The 17,586-nt window shown below is 48.9% G+C and overlaps 7 protein-coding genes across 7 annotated transcripts; 4 read left to right on the forward strand and 3 right to left on the reverse strand.

Moving 5' to 3' along the window:
- Positions 1-129: 129 nt before the first annotated feature.
- Positions 130-773, forward strand: A1O9_04133 (uncharacterized protein; the record flags this gene model as incomplete). Its single annotated transcript, XM_013406425.1, has 2 exons — positions 130-652; positions 748-773. 2 exons carry the CDS (start codon positions 130-132, stop codon positions 771-773), a joined length of 549 nt encoding a protein of 182 aa, XP_013261879.1.
- A 283-nt stretch (positions 774-1,056) lies between these two features.
- On the reverse strand, positions 1,057-3,261 carry A1O9_04134 (thimet oligopeptidase; the record flags this gene model as incomplete). Its single annotated transcript, XM_013406426.1, has 2 exons — positions 1,057-1,271; positions 1,341-3,261. The coding sequence occupies 2 exons, from the start codon at positions 3,259-3,261 to the stop codon at positions 1,057-1,059; spliced, it is 2,136 nt and encodes a 711-aa protein (XP_013261880.1).
- A 654-nt stretch (positions 3,262-3,915) lies between these two features.
- On the reverse strand, positions 3,916-5,606 carry A1O9_04135 (uncharacterized protein; the record flags this gene model as incomplete). Its single annotated transcript, XM_013406427.1, has 3 exons — positions 3,916-4,476; positions 4,536-4,771; positions 4,826-5,606. The coding sequence occupies 3 exons, from the start codon at positions 5,604-5,606 to the stop codon at positions 3,916-3,918; spliced, it is 1,578 nt and encodes a 525-aa protein (XP_013261881.1).
- Positions 5,607-7,422: 1,816 nt separating this feature from the next.
- On the forward strand, positions 7,423-8,158 carry A1O9_04136 (ADP-ribosylation factor-like protein 1; the record flags this gene model as incomplete). Its single annotated transcript, XM_013406428.1, has 5 exons — positions 7,423-7,500; positions 7,561-7,599; positions 7,648-7,694; positions 7,749-7,977; positions 8,024-8,158. The coding sequence occupies 5 exons, from the start codon at positions 7,423-7,425 to the stop codon at positions 8,156-8,158; spliced, it is 528 nt and encodes a 175-aa protein (XP_013261882.1).
- A 222-nt stretch (positions 8,159-8,380) lies between these two features.
- On the reverse strand, positions 8,381-9,313 carry A1O9_04137 (uncharacterized protein; the record flags this gene model as incomplete). The annotated part of the gene is made up of 1 exon (XM_013406429.1): positions 8,381-9,313. The coding sequence occupies one exon, from the start codon at positions 9,311-9,313 to the stop codon at positions 8,381-8,383; it is 933 nt and encodes a 310-aa protein (XP_013261883.1).
- A 748-nt stretch (positions 9,314-10,061) lies between these two features.
- A1O9_04138 (uncharacterized protein) lies at positions 10,062-12,297 on the forward strand (the record flags this gene model as incomplete). Its single annotated transcript, XM_013406430.1, has 2 exons — positions 10,062-10,185; positions 10,241-12,297. 2 exons carry the CDS (start codon positions 10,062-10,064, stop codon positions 12,295-12,297), a joined length of 2,181 nt encoding a protein of 726 aa, XP_013261884.1.
- Positions 12,298-13,243: 946 nt separating this feature from the next.
- On the forward strand, positions 13,244-17,059 carry A1O9_04139 (uncharacterized protein; the record flags this gene model as incomplete). Its single annotated transcript, XM_013406431.1, has 1 exon — positions 13,244-17,059. The coding sequence occupies one exon, from the start codon at positions 13,244-13,246 to the stop codon at positions 17,057-17,059; it is 3,816 nt and encodes a 1,271-aa protein (XP_013261885.1).
- Positions 17,060-17,586: the final 527 nt, after the last annotated feature.

Genomic DNA, 17,586 nt, shown 5'->3' on the forward strand with positions numbered 1-17,586 from the left:
AAGCACTGAGACTGTAAGTCTGATTCTGATTCTCTCCCTCGAATGAAAAATCCATGGCCTTCAGCTTAGCTCGTGCTAAAAGCAGGACGCTAGGGTGTGAAGGAGTCACGAGCAAAGAAGGCGAAGACCATGGCATCAAACCCTGGCAGTGCCATCGACAGCAATGCAGACAAGGACAGCCCGAAGCCGAAGAAACAAGTCTCCGATAAAGCGAAGGCCGCCAGCAAGAACGATGTGTCTATGATCGTACTTGCAGGAGAAAGCAACTGCACGGTGCCGATCTACGAGACATGCGACGACACGCGCACCAAGATCAACCGGTACATGCGGGAGACGACCGGGGCGACAAACGCCGGATTCGTGCGCATGGTTAACACTGCCGCGGACGCAGGTGGCAGCTTCCGGCCTGCCACACCGCGCCATCTGACTGCATTCCTAAAGGGCAAGGGTCCAACCAAAGGCTGCGAGAACCCGGTCTTCTACGCCGCGTACGTCTTCTTCGAGAAACTGCGCATCAAGGAAGGGAAGCCGAAGAGTAAGAAGCGCGACGAGATGGAGGGCGTTTGGAAGGAGGCCGGCATGGAGCTGATCGACATTTCGGTTAGAGGCGTGTGGACGGAGAATGGGAAGACCCCATATGAGGATAAATACGGTAAGCTTCACTTTGCTTAACTGCAGTCACGGTGGTATAAAGAGGGGCTATCGTCGTTACGATTGAGACTGTATGTGTGTCTGGTACAAAGATAGTTCTGGAGGGAGGAGGCACAGTGTAGGGTTTCAGCCTTTCACGGCGCTGAGAGTGGATCGGCATCGGCAGGATTGCTCGTATCACTAGACTGTACAGCCGTATCATTTTGTACCAAATCCGATGCTATGTCTATACTTTATGCCCGCAAAGCCTGAGCCTTTAGGTGTACAAAATCTTATCTTCTGACAACATATTTCTCATGGATAGAGTGAGCCAATGATGTGTAAAATACAGCTTGCGAATGGTAGGGGGGACAGCGCACAAATGGTGACCGATAAGCTCAAGTCATACCGACATTCAGACTACGTTCATTTCGCAATGCCCAATTCCTCATAGAAGGCATCAGTCTTGGGCTCTCTGCCGAGGAACTCAACGAGGGTCTTCATCTCATCCTGGCTGCCTCCTTTCTCTAGAACAGTGTGTCGATATCTTCGGCCTTCAGTGCGGTTCATGGGGTCCTTCTTGAATACAGAGTAAAACATATCAGTTGAATATACTTGAGAACTGAGATAGCCGTAATATCCTATAGGAAGAAGTCAGTGTTGGTACCTTCACAACATTTCTGTAAGATTGTGTTCAACATGTCACTTACCGGCATCATAGCCACCCATGAGATGGCCAAAAGTGGCCTGACCGTTACCCCAACCGTTACCCTCTCCTAGAGCCTCTGGACCGTCTATCTTGCTAATGTCCTTTCGCAAGGCATTATAAGTCTCGGAAATCTTTAATCCTTCCAAGCTAGCGTGATCTTTGGGTTCGTGAATGGTCATATCGAAGATGCCGAAGTGGAGCTGTCGTAAATTGAAGAGAGCACCATTGAGGTTCTTAGTCTTGATAAGTTTCTGAATGAGATCATCGGGTATGTGTTCATCTGGTGTAGTCACATCTGACCCAGCATGCTCGCGCCACGAGTCGTAGTAGTCCGACGATATTGTGGAATAGTGTTTGCTGAGTGACTTCAATTGAGAAGGAGTCCAGCACCAGTTCTCAAGCATTTGGCTCGGAGCCTCAACAAAATCCCTAACAGTGTTGGTACCATGGAACCGAGAATAGGTAGTACGAGAAACAAGGTCATGAATACCATGACCCAGTTCGTGGAAGAGAGTGGTGACTTCATCGTGCTTCAGCAAGCTGGGCTTCTTTGCCGTGGGTTTTGAGAAATTGCAGACAAGTGCAGTAGCCGGGTATCTTCTTGTTCCGTTCTCCTGAATGAAGCCAGGTTGAAGATTGAAATTTGCAGCATGTCCATACTTGCCAACGCGAGGGAAAAGGTCAAGATAGAGGTATCCGACAAAACCACCACCTTCTCCCTCATCATCCCAAACACTGAAGACCTGCACTTCTTCATGCCACACAATGTCGTTACCCTTTCCTGTTGGGGAGATGCTATCACGGTCGGCTCCCACAATCTCCATAAACTGGAGACCAAATATTTCTTCGAATATTTCAAGCATGCCCTTGATACAGTTTTGAAGAGGGAAATATTCAGAGATGAGCTGTTGATCGAGTTGGTAGTCTTTCTCCTCCATGACTCTATCGTAGAATCGGTGGTCCCACAAATAGTAGTTTCCATCGAATTCTTGTCCACGAGACTTGAGATCCGCTTTCTTTAACTCCTTAAGCGTTGCTATCTCATCAAGGCCGCCTTGACTCAGTCTACCACGCAGGTCTCCGAGAAAGTCATCCACGGTTTTTGGAGTCTTAGCCATTTTGTCTTCAATTCTAAATGCGGCGTGATTGGGATATCCTAGGAGACGGGCAGCTTCATCCCGGAGCAAGATTGCCTCGCGGAACAATGGGACATTTTGGTTTGATTTATTCTCATTCGCAATGAAGACCTTCTTTCGCGTTTCGCTATTGGTGGCGTATTTGAGAGTTGGGAACAGGTCAGGATACTTGAACGTAAGCCAATATTTGTCTCCCTCCCTTTTGAGGAGAGAGAGGACGTCCGCGGGGACACCATCGAGCTCCTCCGCAGTAAACCAGAGGCCTCCATTCTCTTCATTCAGATTCTTGGAGAATGAAATTCCTAACTGGCTGAGACGTTTCTTGATCTCTTTGAATCGATCACGTTTTGGTCCAGCTGGGATATTCAAACCATTGCGCACGTAGCCCTTATGCTCCTTTTCTAGAAGTCTTTGTGATTCGGGATCCAAGCTCTCCCCCGATTTGAGCACTGCGTCCACCAATTTGAAAACATCTTCACGCATAGCCGCTTCGATGCTGAAATCGTCCATAAGCTTTTCTGCTTCGGTTGAGGCATCTCGCAAAGCTTGATCAGTAGAGACGGACTGATAAAAGCCTAGAATATGAGCCTTCAACGTCTGCTGATTTTCATCATTGGCCATTGGAAGGAGGACATTCTTGAAAGAGGCATCCTTCGGTGAAACACGTGCCACAATGTCATCCGTAAGTTGCTTTGAACTTGCTAGCATAAATTTGGTATCTGCGACAACAGAATCAGGTGTAGCTATGAAGCTAGGTGGTGCCTGCGGAGGCTTCTTGAAAGCCATGGCTGACGTGCTGAGAGGTCTCCAAGGGCTTGTGGCAGAGGTGGCAGGACGGAATGGTCGGACCTGGCTTAGAATCGAACCTAGCCGGGAGGGAGCACGGAACGGCGCCAGAATGACGAGGCAGACAATGGTGAAGAGGGTTGCGGAGGAAAGGAGGATGAGGGTTGTGTTCTTGATTCGCGCCAGGATGTCGACTTGCAGTGAGCTATCTAGGACATTGACAGGGTGTCGAGAGTATAAATTCAGGTTCCTTATCAAGCAGACTTGTGCTTGAAAGTGGGAATGGAGGAAAGAATAGTATGTGTTGTAGAGACGTCGTCGAGGAGGATGGAGACTCCCGCAAGTCACGTGCCGTCATCGTCGAGACAGCCACCAAACGTCCTCGGATGGATAAACGGGAGACAGTGACACAACACCCTGGACATCTTCTTCTATTACTTCTTTCTATTCTGATAGACAGCAATGTAATACTCCCTAAATCATGAAATTCTTTCACAGACGAAGACATAATCGCAATAGTGCCCTCACTACTCCTCAATCACTAATTCCAACATTAACGAAAACGGGGCCTATATAAGCGCAGGAACACTTCGCTGACCGTACCGTAGACAGCTGTTGGTCGTGAATTGCGCGACCGAAACAACAACAAGGACATCAAAGGGCAGTCCCTATAGCTCTGCCCCCTCTCTTCTCTTGAGCGGCGATAGCTGCTTCCGTGGTATCTTCCGCATCCTGGCCTGGATTTGCAACTTCATACTCAAGCATTTTGATAAACTTGTAGAAGAGCACGGCCGCCAGTGCCCCAGCTCCAGGTCCGACCCAGTAGATCCAGTGCTCTGAGTCAAATGTTCGGGTCACCACACATGGGCCGAGACTGCGTGCTGGGTTGAGGCTACCACCTGTGTAGAACACACCAACCAGTTCAGCAATGAAGAGGGCTAGTCCAATACCTACAGGTGCGACGAAGGTCGCCTTATGCTTTTCCTTTGCTAACATTAGGATCGTGAAAACGAGCTCGGCTGTGAGCACAGCTTCGATAAAGACACCTTGAACGAGTGAAGTTCCTCCAGCAAGTGTTGTTCGAACATTAAGAGCAGTTGGGAACTGAACTAGGACCAGTGCGGATGCTGCAACGCTACCGGCAACCTGGGCACTCACTAGGCAAACGGCACGAACCAGTGGAATAGCCGAGGTCATCCACATTGCCAACGTAACCTGTTATGTGCATATGATAAGAAGCTGAAGAAAACGGAATTTTTGTGGAACGGACTTACAGCAGGATTGAAGAGACCGCCTGATATACGGAAAAAGACCCAAACATTAACCATGAGTGAAAAGCCGAAGACGATCGCAATGTAGAGAAGAGAAATCGCTGAGAATCCCGTTTCACCGCCAGAGGTGGAGTTGTTCGCAGAATTGCCGGACGGAATGTTTGCAACTTGTGTTCCAGCAAATGCAAACCAGAGGAACATGGTTTTACCAATGAATTCACCCAATGTAGCGACAAAATCTATCAGGAATTAGTGGGAATGACTCAGTGTAATGCAAGTTTTGGAGCACTCACGGTTCTTGAAGCTACTATCCATCCATTGCGTTAAGGGCAAACGCATGATTTGTCTCTTTTCCTCACGTGTGAGATCTGTGAACCTGAAAGGCTTGTGATTACCTGGCGATCCATCCCTTGCGTATTCTTCGTGGTTAGCTCTTTCTTGTCCTTCATATTCGTCTCCCTGATGTTCTACGAATGGTCTCTGGGATGCTAGTGACTTCCGTTGTGAACGAAATCTCCTTGGTCTGTAGGGCTCTTCATCGTCATCTTCCAGGCTCGTTCTTGGTGGATCTTGGGAATATGTCGTTCCATATCGAGAAGCCCGTGATGGTCGGCGACGGATGCTATACTCGTCGCCAGGATAGTAAGCTCGTTGTTGAATGCGCCGTGGCCGATGCGGTTCGTCGTATCCATCATCGTAGCCACTGTAACGCTCATTATCGTCATGTCTCATCCGCTGACGGACATTGCGTCTGTACTCATTTCGGCCAAAGGAAGACTTTCCACCATCAAAGGCTCTGGCGCTCGTTGGCGGATAGCCAGGTCTGCTGTGGCTGGTGCCTCGATTATTGCGAGTTTCGTCTCTAGAACTCCGTGGCTGCATGTCCTTGTCAGGCATCGAGGCAGGTGGGCGATTCCCCATTGCAGACTGAGAAAGGTTTATGACTAGGAACTCGGCTTCGTCGTGCAAAGACCGTCCCCTAGTTCTCTCTTCTGACGGACGTTCAATTCGGGTGCCATCTTTCTGCACCTCACCATAGTGAATCGGCAACTCGCTGACCGACTCGGCAGACATGAGTGTTATTCTTATAGGAAGGGTACAAGTTTGGATCTCGACAACTGGCACTTTCTCTCTGCCCTAGTGGCTTGAAGTGGAAAAGGAAATTACCTAGAGGAATGTTTCCCAGCAACCGCACAACAAAACTGCGAAGGGAGGGCAAGGACCTTATGAAGAGCAAGATGCCAAATCATAGGAGACGGTGTAGGACACATCGGACGTAGTCCATCCAATCCGATGTCCACCATACCTTGAAATCCTGCTCGTAACCGAACTTTGGACCGGAAAATTGGGCATCACTTTTGGATGATCTTATGGCATATCGTAAAATGGTCAGCGGCACGAATCAAGAGAGGTTGGAAATGTTGCCAACAGAGCCAACCAAGAAACAAAGGCGGGGATCGCATTGAACAAATTCACACCAGTCAGACGGTACGCGCACAGAATGGTTCCAGGAATACCCTTGAAGTTCAGCCTTTGTGCCTGTTATTAAACCTCTCAATGCGTCTCGGAACCAGTTCCACCTTTGAGGATGAAACCAGTAAGCTTCAAAGACGATGTCGACCATTAGCGGAATCCATGACTCGGTAGCGACATTCGCGTATATTTCGCATATTTTACTCGCCAGTAGTGCTCAGATGTGATGTTTATTCCTCGACTTCCACCGGTCTCGTGGATCCGAGAAAGGCAGAGAATTTGGATTTAGTGAAGATCCGAGATGAAAGGAAGTGATAGGGAAGTCTCTGAGACGGGGTATCGTATGTAGAACTCCATAGAAGCTCGGGAATTTGAAACAAGAGATTCTATGGAATATTGTTGGAATCCCATTGTTGCCCAAAGAAATCTCTTACGGGATAAAGTACGGGAGTATGGATGTAGAATCCTGGATTTTTGTTTCGGCAAGGGACCAGGCACTAGCTGATGGGCGTTTGGAACTTGGGGGCCGCCTTGCGATCGCCCTGAATTGAACGATCTCCCGCTCTGCGTAAGATGTTCACACTGGCGTTAAGCCACGACAATCAAATCCAAGATGGAAACGTACTTCCAGTGACGTAGGTATGGAGCCTCGATCAAGCTCCCCTTTCCGTGCAAGGCTCGTGCTCTGGACGGATCCACTGTTCGCTTCGCCTCGTTTGGTCGCCTTAACGATATACATGACACTGCGTGGTTTACGCTAGAGCACGCGATTAAGACCGGAGGTAGATAGTGGCATTCTCAAATCGGTGGGATGCATGATCATGGCGAATACAGAGGACAAGACTGTGTGGACACCAGGCATAGTTTGTCCGACCCTCGCCATCGAGTTAGAGAGCCTCTTTTTGTCACCAGAACTATGTACTGAAGAGATGGGGGTGGAAGTCATGGCAGAACGCATATGATTTTAAAGCATGCGTCTGACAACTAGGCCGCCAGTTATGAACCTGTCATACACGGAGGCCTCGCTGATTGAAGACCAAGTGCAAGAGTAAAAGTCAGTCATTTGACACTCATCACTGTCTTATATCCGTGCGATCGAAAAGCCAAGAAATTACGGCAGCTGTGGGTATGCTCGTCCGTACATGACTCGGGACTTGATATCACGCGTCAACCAGGTGGCTTCAGCATGTTTCAGGCTCCATCATGTTGATGTCGACACATATCAGATAGACACCTTCTCGCGATCCCGACACTATTTAAACATCCCCCCCTCAAAGGCAAAGTCACCGGGCTTGACCTCAAACTGTGCTGCTTTACAGAGTTCAATTTGCCCTCTGACATTGAGAGGCATGCTCTCGCGTGACCGCCTCTTGTAAAGTCTCAGAGCCTTATTTTGCTTCTCTTGTCCGACTTGAGAATGGGCGCGTCAATATCGAAATTATTTTCTGGTCTTGTCTGGGGCAAGAAAGACATAAGAATCTTGATTCTGGGATTGGTCTGTCGACAAAGATTCTCAATTTTCACTCACTCCGTGGTGCTGACTTTTTGCTACCAGGATAATGCCGGCAAGACGACACTTCTGTACCGTTTAAAGGTATGGTCCTAAAAATTCCCCTTGGCTATACGATATTAACACAAACAGATTGGAGAAGTCGTCACCACGATACCCACCATTGGTTTTAATGTTGAGTTCGTCCCGACCACACTAGTCGGAACAATTGGATTTAGCACTAACAAGGCCAGGTCCGTACAATATGGCAATCTGAATTTCGATGTCTGGGACCTTGGTGGTCAGACGTCGATCAGACCTTACTGGAGGTCTTACTATGCGAATACAGCGGCTGTTATTTTCGTCATCGATTCTACGGATATTGAGCGATTGGAGATCGCAGCAGACGAATTACGATCAATGTTGAATGAAGACGAGCTCAAAGATGCTGCGCTGTTGGTATTTGCTAATAAGCAAGATCAAGTACGAAAACTAAAAGCCGTTGTCGATCTACACTAACAATGCATAGCCTGGGGCACAAGGGGCCGGAGAGATCTCGGAGGCTTTGAAACTGGGTGAATTGAGGGACCGGAATTGGAGTATTGTTGCGTGCTCGGTCATTGATGGAAAAGGGATCAATGAGGGTATGGATTGGCTTTCGTAAGTTCCGGCTACGTACACACCTACAAAAGCACTAACTGTGAAATAGGCAGACTGTACAGTCGGAATCATAACGATATTCATGAAATACCCCCTACATTGTTGGCGCTTATCATAAGCTATTCATATCAGATACTTACCAGTTCACTAGGGGCCATCACCCAAGGTCTAAAGCACCATTGTCCTTCGAAACCTATCATTTGCTCACCTATATCCAACATTAAAGCTAGGTATCTTTGACAAAGCCCGGCGGTTTTCGTGGCCTCTGATCAAAGTTGACCATCTTCGAAAGCCACAGTTCCAGCTCTGTGATCAACTGCAATGGCTGGTCGTAATGTATTAGATGGCCTGCCTGCTCGACAATGACCATCTCGTGGGCGCCAATCATGTGTGCTAACTTTTTAGCTCGGTCTACGGGAATCCAGGCGTCTTCTTTGCCCCATATAATCTTAACAGGCATCCTTTTTCCGATCTCGCCATATCTAGGTTCCACATCTGAAGCGTGCCGATGATCGGCTTGCCTCATCTGCCTCAGAAAACCAGCTTTTCCCTGCACTCCAGCTGATGTCCAAGGAAGCAGCAGCATGTCCTCTACCTCTCGACTAAGTGGTTTGTAAGCGGCGCTTTGGATATATGCGCGAATCAAGCCGTTCATCAAGGCCTGAGGGATAGCGTTAAATACGTCATGGTTTGCCGCAACAAGCTTGAAGAACGTTGAACCGAAAGGGCCGACAGCAACGACATCTACCAAACAGAGGCTAGCATATTCCGCACCATGATTGAGGCTAGCCCGGAGCGCAATCAGTCCACCATTGTCATGGGCGATGACATGAGGAGGCTCGGTTAGATCCCACTCTCTCAGAAGATATGCAAATGCTTCGGCTTGACCCGCCAGAGATGCATCGAGATCCTGCGGATCGCGGGGAGATATTATCACACCCCCAGGAGATTGCCCGTATCCAGGATTGTCAAAAAGATAAATCTTGAACGAAGACGACAACGCTGCCGCGAAGGGCACCCATACTCGAGAAGACCAGGGCGTGCCGTGGATGAACACTAGAGGAGGTCCTTCAGGATTTCCTTGGACTGTATAGCTGATCGTGTATTCCCGTGTCTTTGTGCAGAAACATATGGCGCTATTTAGGTCGAATCGATTCATTTTGGATGGCCGTGTGCAGATGAGGCGACCGACCTCCGGGGGAGCTTTGATTGAAATAAGACTCGGATATACATCACAGGCTATGTTGGAGACAAAATCAATATGAAGGATGGGTCGCAAAGGATTTGCCCAGCTTGGATTGGAATTCCTTGCTTCGCAAGCCGTTGGGTCTATTTACAATAGGATTGGTCCAAGCGTATCCTGAAGCTCGCATACGTCGATCCAACACCATTCCGTTTTATCATACGTCCTGGGCCCCCCAAAAGCGCATGGGTACCTCATCTACATTTGATGATTGAAGACAAATACGACAGCGCCTTCTTCCCGTACCACCTTGGGTAGGACAATGCAACTAGAATGTAGTGATAGGTAAAATGTAGAGCTGGTGAATTGGTGCATTCTGCCTCGCTACACCTGCCTTGGCAGGTATGTATTGATTTGCAATTGTAATTATCGTGTAATTATCGTCAGCACCGCCTGCAGCTTTGGATTTCGCGTGGAGAAATTCTTGGGGAACTTGAGCGCGCCACAATTCATGAAAGGGAACGGCCGCCACTTATTATTGTAGTCTCCCCAAACATCATTTCACTGACCACCGCCCTCTATAATCACGGGACCGTCCAATGGCTCATGACTGAAATAACACTGGAGGCACCATAATATGACAGCGACACCTACAATCCCGGACTACCATTCCCTAGTTCTACAATAATCACGCCCCAACAACCCCGTCGAAGCACCGATCAACATGGTAGGCAAAAAGAGTGGGAAGGCACTCCTGCGGGAGGAGGGCCTGGAGAGAACTGACAATAACATGGACCTGACTTCATGGCCAGCGATCATTCCTATCAATCAGAAGAACTACTACACAGGTACGTGGGCGCCTCTCATCGTCCCTGTCCCCATACTGACCCAGATCCAATTCAGACTACCTCAAGCGCGATGAACAGATACTTGCAGTCAGATCACAGCAGGAGGAGGCCCGTAATAAAATGATCAAACAAGCAAAAGACAGGGACAGAGCGTTGGCACAAGGCAAGACCGTCGGCCCGGATGGTGACATTGAAATGGACGACGGTGATGAAGAAAATGAGGACGAGGCTTCGAGCGGGGCCAAAACTATCGTCATCCACATCGGATCTCAGAACCTGCGAGTTGGTCTTGCGAATGATGCCCTTCCTAAGACCGTTCCCATGGTAGTTGCACGTCGGGCAGAAATGTCGGAAAGCGAACTTGATAACGGAGAACCGGCGCCGAAGAGAGCAAAGTTGAGCAATGGTCTCCCACCTCATGAGCCGGAGAAGCGCTTCGGCGAAGAATTCGCGAAGAAATTTGCGGGAATGTCTAACGATCTCAAGGTCAGAATGAGGATGAACAAACGAAAGGTCTTGCCACAGTCGCGAGATATGGTTACAAGCTACAATCGAAGGAACACCTATGAGTCCATCACCGATTTCAACGACACGATGCGTATCGAATGGACAGACACGTCACAGAAGCCACAATATATCACTGGCAAAGCTGCGCTCCGGATTCCTGAACTGTCTGAACCAAGGTACAAGCTCTTCTGGCCTATCCGAAATGGATGGATCAACGAGCAAGATTATACCTCAAAACGGTTTGTGTACGAAGATATCAGGATAATTATCGAAGAGGCCATCAACAACCAACTCGAACTTAACATTCGGACCAGAGAAGAGTGGGGCCAGTATAGTTGTGTGATTGTTATCCCCGATTACTACGAGAGGACGTATGTCACCAGTCTGCTCGACATGGCGATCACCGAGTTCGGATTTGCTCGAGTCTGCTTCATCCAGGAAAGTCTAGCAGCATCCTTTGGTGCTGGTTTTACGGTTGCTTGTGTTGTGGATATCGGTGCGCAGAAGACATCTATATCTTGTGTGGAGGACGGAATGGTAATCGACAATTCGCGAGTTAACCTCAAATATGGCGGTGCAGACATCACCGAAGCATTTGTGAAAATGACCATATATAATCATTTTCCATATGCAGAGATCAACTTGAATCGGAGATACGATATTCAGCTGGCCGAGGAGTTGAAGCAGAAATTCTGTACTATGACTGAAGCTGACGTCTCAGTCCAACTCTATGACTTCCATCTACGGGCACCTGATCAGGAAACACGCAAATACACATTTAAGATCTACGATGAGGTCATCCTCGCACCTATGGGACTGTTCAAGCCCACCATTTTGGATAACTCTGGAAAGCTGAATGGACGTCGAAAACTCGTGGAAAAATCGTACGACATCTACGACAACAAACCTAATGACCCAAGCTCAACAGCCCAAGCCGAGATCCTGACTGCTATCGCTCCTGAGGAAGTTCTTACCTCAACGGCCAAGCCCACGACAAAGCCAAATGTGACCACCAATGGTATCACCAATGGCTCAAAGGAGGAGTCTTTCAACGACTCACGTCGCCCTTCTTTCAGTAATATCAAAGAAATGGATGCTACGCCCCAACCTTCTGCAGCCAGCTCCCCAGCGCGGCAGATCGACGGAACCCCTCAGCCAGACGAGAATGAGGGTGCTGCACCAGGGCACGAGAAGCTTAAGGTCGAAGAAGAGGAAGAAGAGCCTGTCTCAATTGAGCGACGCGACGATGTTCTCCCTATTTACCCCTTACATAACGCCATCGTTACGTCGATTACTCACGCAGCACGTGGTTCGGCATCCAAGACTGGGGATCTGCTAGGTGGGATCATGTTGACAGGAGGAACCAGCATAATTCCAGGCCTGGGACAGCACCTCGAGGACTCGTTGCGAGGGGTCCTCCCAGGCTACAGCAAGGATATTGTGGTTGGACGGCCTCCAAGGGAACTCGATCCACAGGTTGTTGCGTGGAAGGGTGGAGCGGTCTTTGGCAGGATGTCGAGGACCAATGATAGCTGGGTCAATTCATTCTTGTACGAGCGATTGGGCGAGAGAGTACTGGCACACAAATTGATGTGGGCGTGGTGATTCATGAGCCCTGCCATGGTCAATAGGAAGTTCTCATTTTTCTATCTCATTCGCCGATAGTGATGCTTCGAATGTAACAAAGTAAGACGAACCTATTCAGGATCACGTGATAAAATCCATATTTGCACGTGTCACTGCGCAATCGGTGCTGCACTCCGCCGTGAAATTTCTTTTCCTAGCGACTCCCGCATTCCCCGTCCGTCGAGGTTCAAGTTCATGCAGCGGAGACATCAGATTAAGGTCTTGATCATGTATGATGCAATGTTGTACAGGTCGGGTGCGTCAAGACTAAGCTCCGCTCTTCTGGGTTGCATGCTAACTCGTTTCCAAAGCTGAGACGGATCTTTTACCCTACGAGCGTGAAATCTCACCCATGTGTCCAGATCAGCTCAATCAGCGCACCAAAAGGCAGCTCCGTCGCCAAAGCAAGCAATGGGCGGGATCATGTGGGCGGCCAACCTTTCGTAACGAGCCGACGATATGGGAGTGCCCAGAACTATACCAAGTTTGCCCATGTGCAGCCCCGTTCTCCCTGGCGCGACCAGTCAAAATTCTATCGTTCGTTGAAAGACAAAAGAGCACTCTCTCATGCGCCAAATCAGAGGGGACGTGAAAGTGCAAGCAGCATTTCCAACATTGCTTGGTCAACCCGATACTCCCGATTGAGTAGCTCAATCCACAAGACGCTAGCACTTTGTGCTCACCATTCTGGAGTCCGCATTACCTTCAGCACAAGGTATTTCATATCAGAGGAGAAAGGGCTCTGGCGATGGGCTCAGGGGATACAGGCGCAGGCTCCTGGCTTTGAAGATGTGGAAGTTAATTGTGAGGCCAGCACACAAGTGAGTCAAACCATGACAACCAAACGGAAGTCCCACTGATTTTCTTGCAGCATGCCGCTTACGTGCAGGTCCTGAATCAATTTTCGACAAAGGCCCATCCTAACATGTTCTCATATACTCGAACAAGTGCAGCAAATCATCCGCTCATCCCACTACCACACGAAACACCCAGACAACCGATCATGCTGGGTGAGCTGATTGATAGCAGTGTCACTCGAACAGTGCTGGATCTGGTAAAGCATGATGAACCTTCTCTGGGAGTTCCTCAGCTCCTGTTATCAAGACATACCATGAGCCCCCTCAACATCGACAAGCCAAATGAATCTTTCCCTCTACTATTGGAGCTGGTTCTGAGAGCCGGCGATATAATTGAGACCCTCAACATCGCGAAAAGTCCGCCCACTATCGACGAACTTATGACAACCTTCAACTCTTTTGCAGAAAGGCTGAAACGTGTGGCTCATATGGATGAGCTAAAAAGAATGCGACCTAAACTACTCCCTAACTTGACCGATCGATTCCAAGGACAAATTGTGGAGCTACGAGAAACCCTGGAACGCTTGGAAGTCAGAAGCCCTGATGGAACGTCTAACTATATAGCATTGTTCTCTGCCCAGGTCTCTCACGATGGTGATCCACTCGCTGGTGCCTACCTCTGGTTTGACCCTGCAACTGCACGACACTGCGCACTCGAGGCTGCACAAAGAGCGCTTGAAACGAAGCGAAAGCAACAATCAACATCTGTTGAAGTGACAATTCCAGCCTCAAACATTTACTTATCGATGCAGGCCAATATTGAGGCACGGTCTGCAGGTCTCCCGAACGACTATATTCCACTCTCTCCGTGTTCCCGACCTCTAGCGAAAGGACATGACATGAAAACCATGCGGTTCTGTCCGCGTGGGACATCTTTACCCGAGCGCCTCACGCCCGATTTAATCATAGCGCACGAAACCAAAAACCTGCAATTGTACCGTAGGGGGAAGACAGACACGGAACGCATGATAAACGCTATATTTCATTCTGATATCGTCATAATTCTCAGCTCTAACGGATCTGGAACACCGATGCAAGTTCCCCAGACGATTCTAGACAATGCGCTTGTTAATGGCTCTGCCATGGGGACCAATATCGTTTGCTCTCATCCGAATCCATCTTCGGTCATACCGTTGGCTTCTGCGGTTACTTCTGAACGAAGCAGAAAGCACGGGGCTTCTGTTGGTTCCGTCGGTTATGATCTATATGAGAAATCCGAGCTCTCAAGGGGCTGGGGATGTATCACATATTGCTCAACAGCAACTCTTCTGAAACGATTCCTTGAAGACTCGGAGCGTTTCTTGTCTTCATCCTCGCATATCATAATCGATGAAATCCACGAGTGTCACAAAGATACCGAGATAGCTTTAACACTCCTTCGCCAGAGTATTCGCGAGAGGAAGTCTGCTGGATTAGACTTCCCCAAACTCGTCTTCTTAGGAGCGTCGAGCGAAGCCTCTCGGCTTGTCGGGTACCTGCGTGCCCGTGGGGGAGGTGAATCTGCTCTCGAAGTTAGAGAATTGAAATTTGGTGGACCGACGTTCAGTGTACATCATCATTATCTACTCGATACTCTATCAGAGTGCTCCAGCATTTTGTCTCATCCAGGAGTCTCAATGGCTTTGAGAGGGGACTATGAGCGCAAAATCCAGAAATACATTCAAGACGAAATAAATTTTGCAAATCCTCGGGCTGTTGAATCAAAATCACGTCGTTCCAACCGCCCTATTTTCAGCCATCTGGACAGCGGTCTAGTCGGCTTGGTAGCTTCGACCATCGCCCATATTGTCTCGACCAAGGCTCCAGGTGATATTCTCGCCTTCCTACCTCGATCCTCATCTATCGATGAGGTCACGACTTTGTTAGGCCAAATGAAATCGGCAAAAATTGATTTCGAAGACTCCAGTCGTTTCAAAATTGTGAAGGCAAATTCCCAACCAGAGGGACTGATACCAGAAATCATACCTGCAGGTTGTGTGAGGATCATCCTGACAGCAGGCCTCCCCTCGCCCTCTCTCACGCTGGCTAATATCACATATGTCGTAGATAGTGGGAAAGCTGAGACGCCGTTCGTTGACCATACCACATTGAAGGCGCACACCGATCGTGCAGATCTAGCAACAAACCTTCAATATACCGGCTTAACGCGGGGCCTCAATTCCACCTGGATCAGCCAAGCTAGCATGCGAGAGAGGTCAGCTCTTCCCAGCCATGTGGAAGGAGGCCATTACTACGCCCTTTACACTCCACAACGCCAAGCAGCCTCCCCCCATTTCGATCGGCCAGCAATCCAGACGAGCGATCTTGTCCAAGAATCTTTGCTGCTGTCCTCAGCACTAGTACCCTACAATCCCAAGGACATATTTTGTCAGATGCTTGATCCACCGAGAATGGAAGTCATCGATAATGCGTTCCGACAATTACTTTGTTTAGATGCATTTACCCACGAGTATAAGATTACAAGCCTAGGACGTGTCTTAGCCATGTTCTCTCTTCATCCTGCCGTGGCAAAAGCTCTAATCCTGGGTGCAGTATTTGGTTGTCTGGAACCGATCATGATCCTCGCCTGCGTCAATCCGTCCAATGTCCTACTTGACCCATCAGAGTCGCTCGGAAAACAAACTCAGTTTCGAGACTCACTTCCATATGAAAGTAGTGATGCTGCCCTGGATATAAAACGTTTTAGACGATACCACAACTACTACATCCTCAAGGACTATGACAAGTTGCAACAAGTGGAGAGAGATTGGGGTGTCGAGCATTCCACGTTTGCGAATATCCTAGAAAGAGGCCAAGACATTTTCACAACACTTCGGAGGATTGGCGTTGTGCCAATTTGGACGGCGTGGACCAAGGATGACAGTGTTTTTGCCCTGATTCCTCACTATGTTAATTTCAACCGAGACAATCACGCTCTTGTCAGGGCTATATGTCTCAATACCATTCATCCGAACATCGCTATGTGGGGTTCAAGAAAGCAAGGGCAACAAGACGAATGGATAGACGCATCCTCACACAGAAACGAAGTTGACCCTCTCAGCATTATCCATTACACTACTAGTCTTGAGGACAACAATCACAGAACAGCGCGTAGTATGATAGCAGGCTCTAACGTTGCAGCACGTTTAGATATTCCTCATACTCCAAGTGCTCATAATCGCGAACCAGTATCGACGGACAAGCTATCACCCACTCGACAACGCGGAGAGATGTTATCATATCACGGGAAGAGAATAATAGGATACTGTACAAAGTCAAGGCTGTTAGCTCGCTTGCAACAGGTCAGCGTGTTGACCCCTCTGCAGGCAATTCTCTTCCACCCCACTGCTACCCTTGATCCCGAGGGCAACATCGCACTTAATGGACGGTTGCTCCTCAATTTGAAGATTGAGGACAAGATGCACGAGGACATGGAACTTCAAGCGCGACAGGTCTTGATGGAGTTCAGACAGACCATCAACCGGTTTTGCAGGCACCTTTTCTCGCAGCTTAACATGTCAGCAACCCCTGGTGCCCGGGGCAGTGGCACGGGTGACAGCCAACCAAAGAATCAAGGTATGCTAATTATGGCTCCGCTCTTCGAAGGAAAACTGCGACGCGCCGTAGTTGCCGCGATTGTGAGGGTCTTAGACGACGATGTCTTCTACAGCAAGATGCGCAGAAGATCTCACCGCAATGCTCACAAGCAAGTGTTCGAGGAGTGTATGGCGCCGGCGACCTCGTCCGAAAAGAAAGATGGCGCTACCTCTGACGGAGATGGAGATGCGGTACAGGCTCCAACAGATGCTGAAATTGCAGCGGCCACCAAGGCCAAGCTCGACAAAGTGACTGCCATGGTGCACCAAATGACTCTTGAAATCGTGGAAAACGAGAAACCGTCATGAGCGTCATATTCATGCTTACGAGGAGATGCAATGTATCCAGCTTCCGCGCCTTGGAGCTCTTCTATCAACCCGGGATATCCCACGCTTGCAATTCTCGAGGGCCCTTCCTAAGAACCATCGAAGCCCCTTTCCACCAAAAGAGCTATGGCTCTGGCAACGATTGCCGACCTCCTAGCGTTCCGCCTATACGTCGCAATCAACACAGTATGCCAGCATCCTTGGTAAACGGCTCTAGTCGGGACGATCACCTAGTCCGAAACCCAGCACCTTCAATTCAAGTAATCACTATCTTGAGCTCAGAGTCAACCTCGAAACAACGACCACGAATTAGGTCAGTGCTCCGCAAATCTTGAATTCGACCCCAAGCGCATCACATCACATCACACCGCAACACATACATACACGGATTGAAAACTTGTACAGGTCAGGCAGGCTGTATCATATTAATCCTCGAACCACATTGAGGGCATCCCTCCCATCCTAAACCCGATCTCGGACCCTCCGAGTTTGGTGGGAAGCTCAACCCA

The sequence above is a fragment of the Exophiala aquamarina genome (assembly GCF_000709125.1).
Source record: "Exophiala aquamarina CBS 119918 chromosome Unknown aczIA-supercont1.3, whole genome shotgun sequence".
Lineage (NCBI taxonomy): Eukaryota > Fungi > Ascomycota > Eurotiomycetes > Chaetothyriales > Herpotrichiellaceae > Exophiala > Exophiala aquamarina.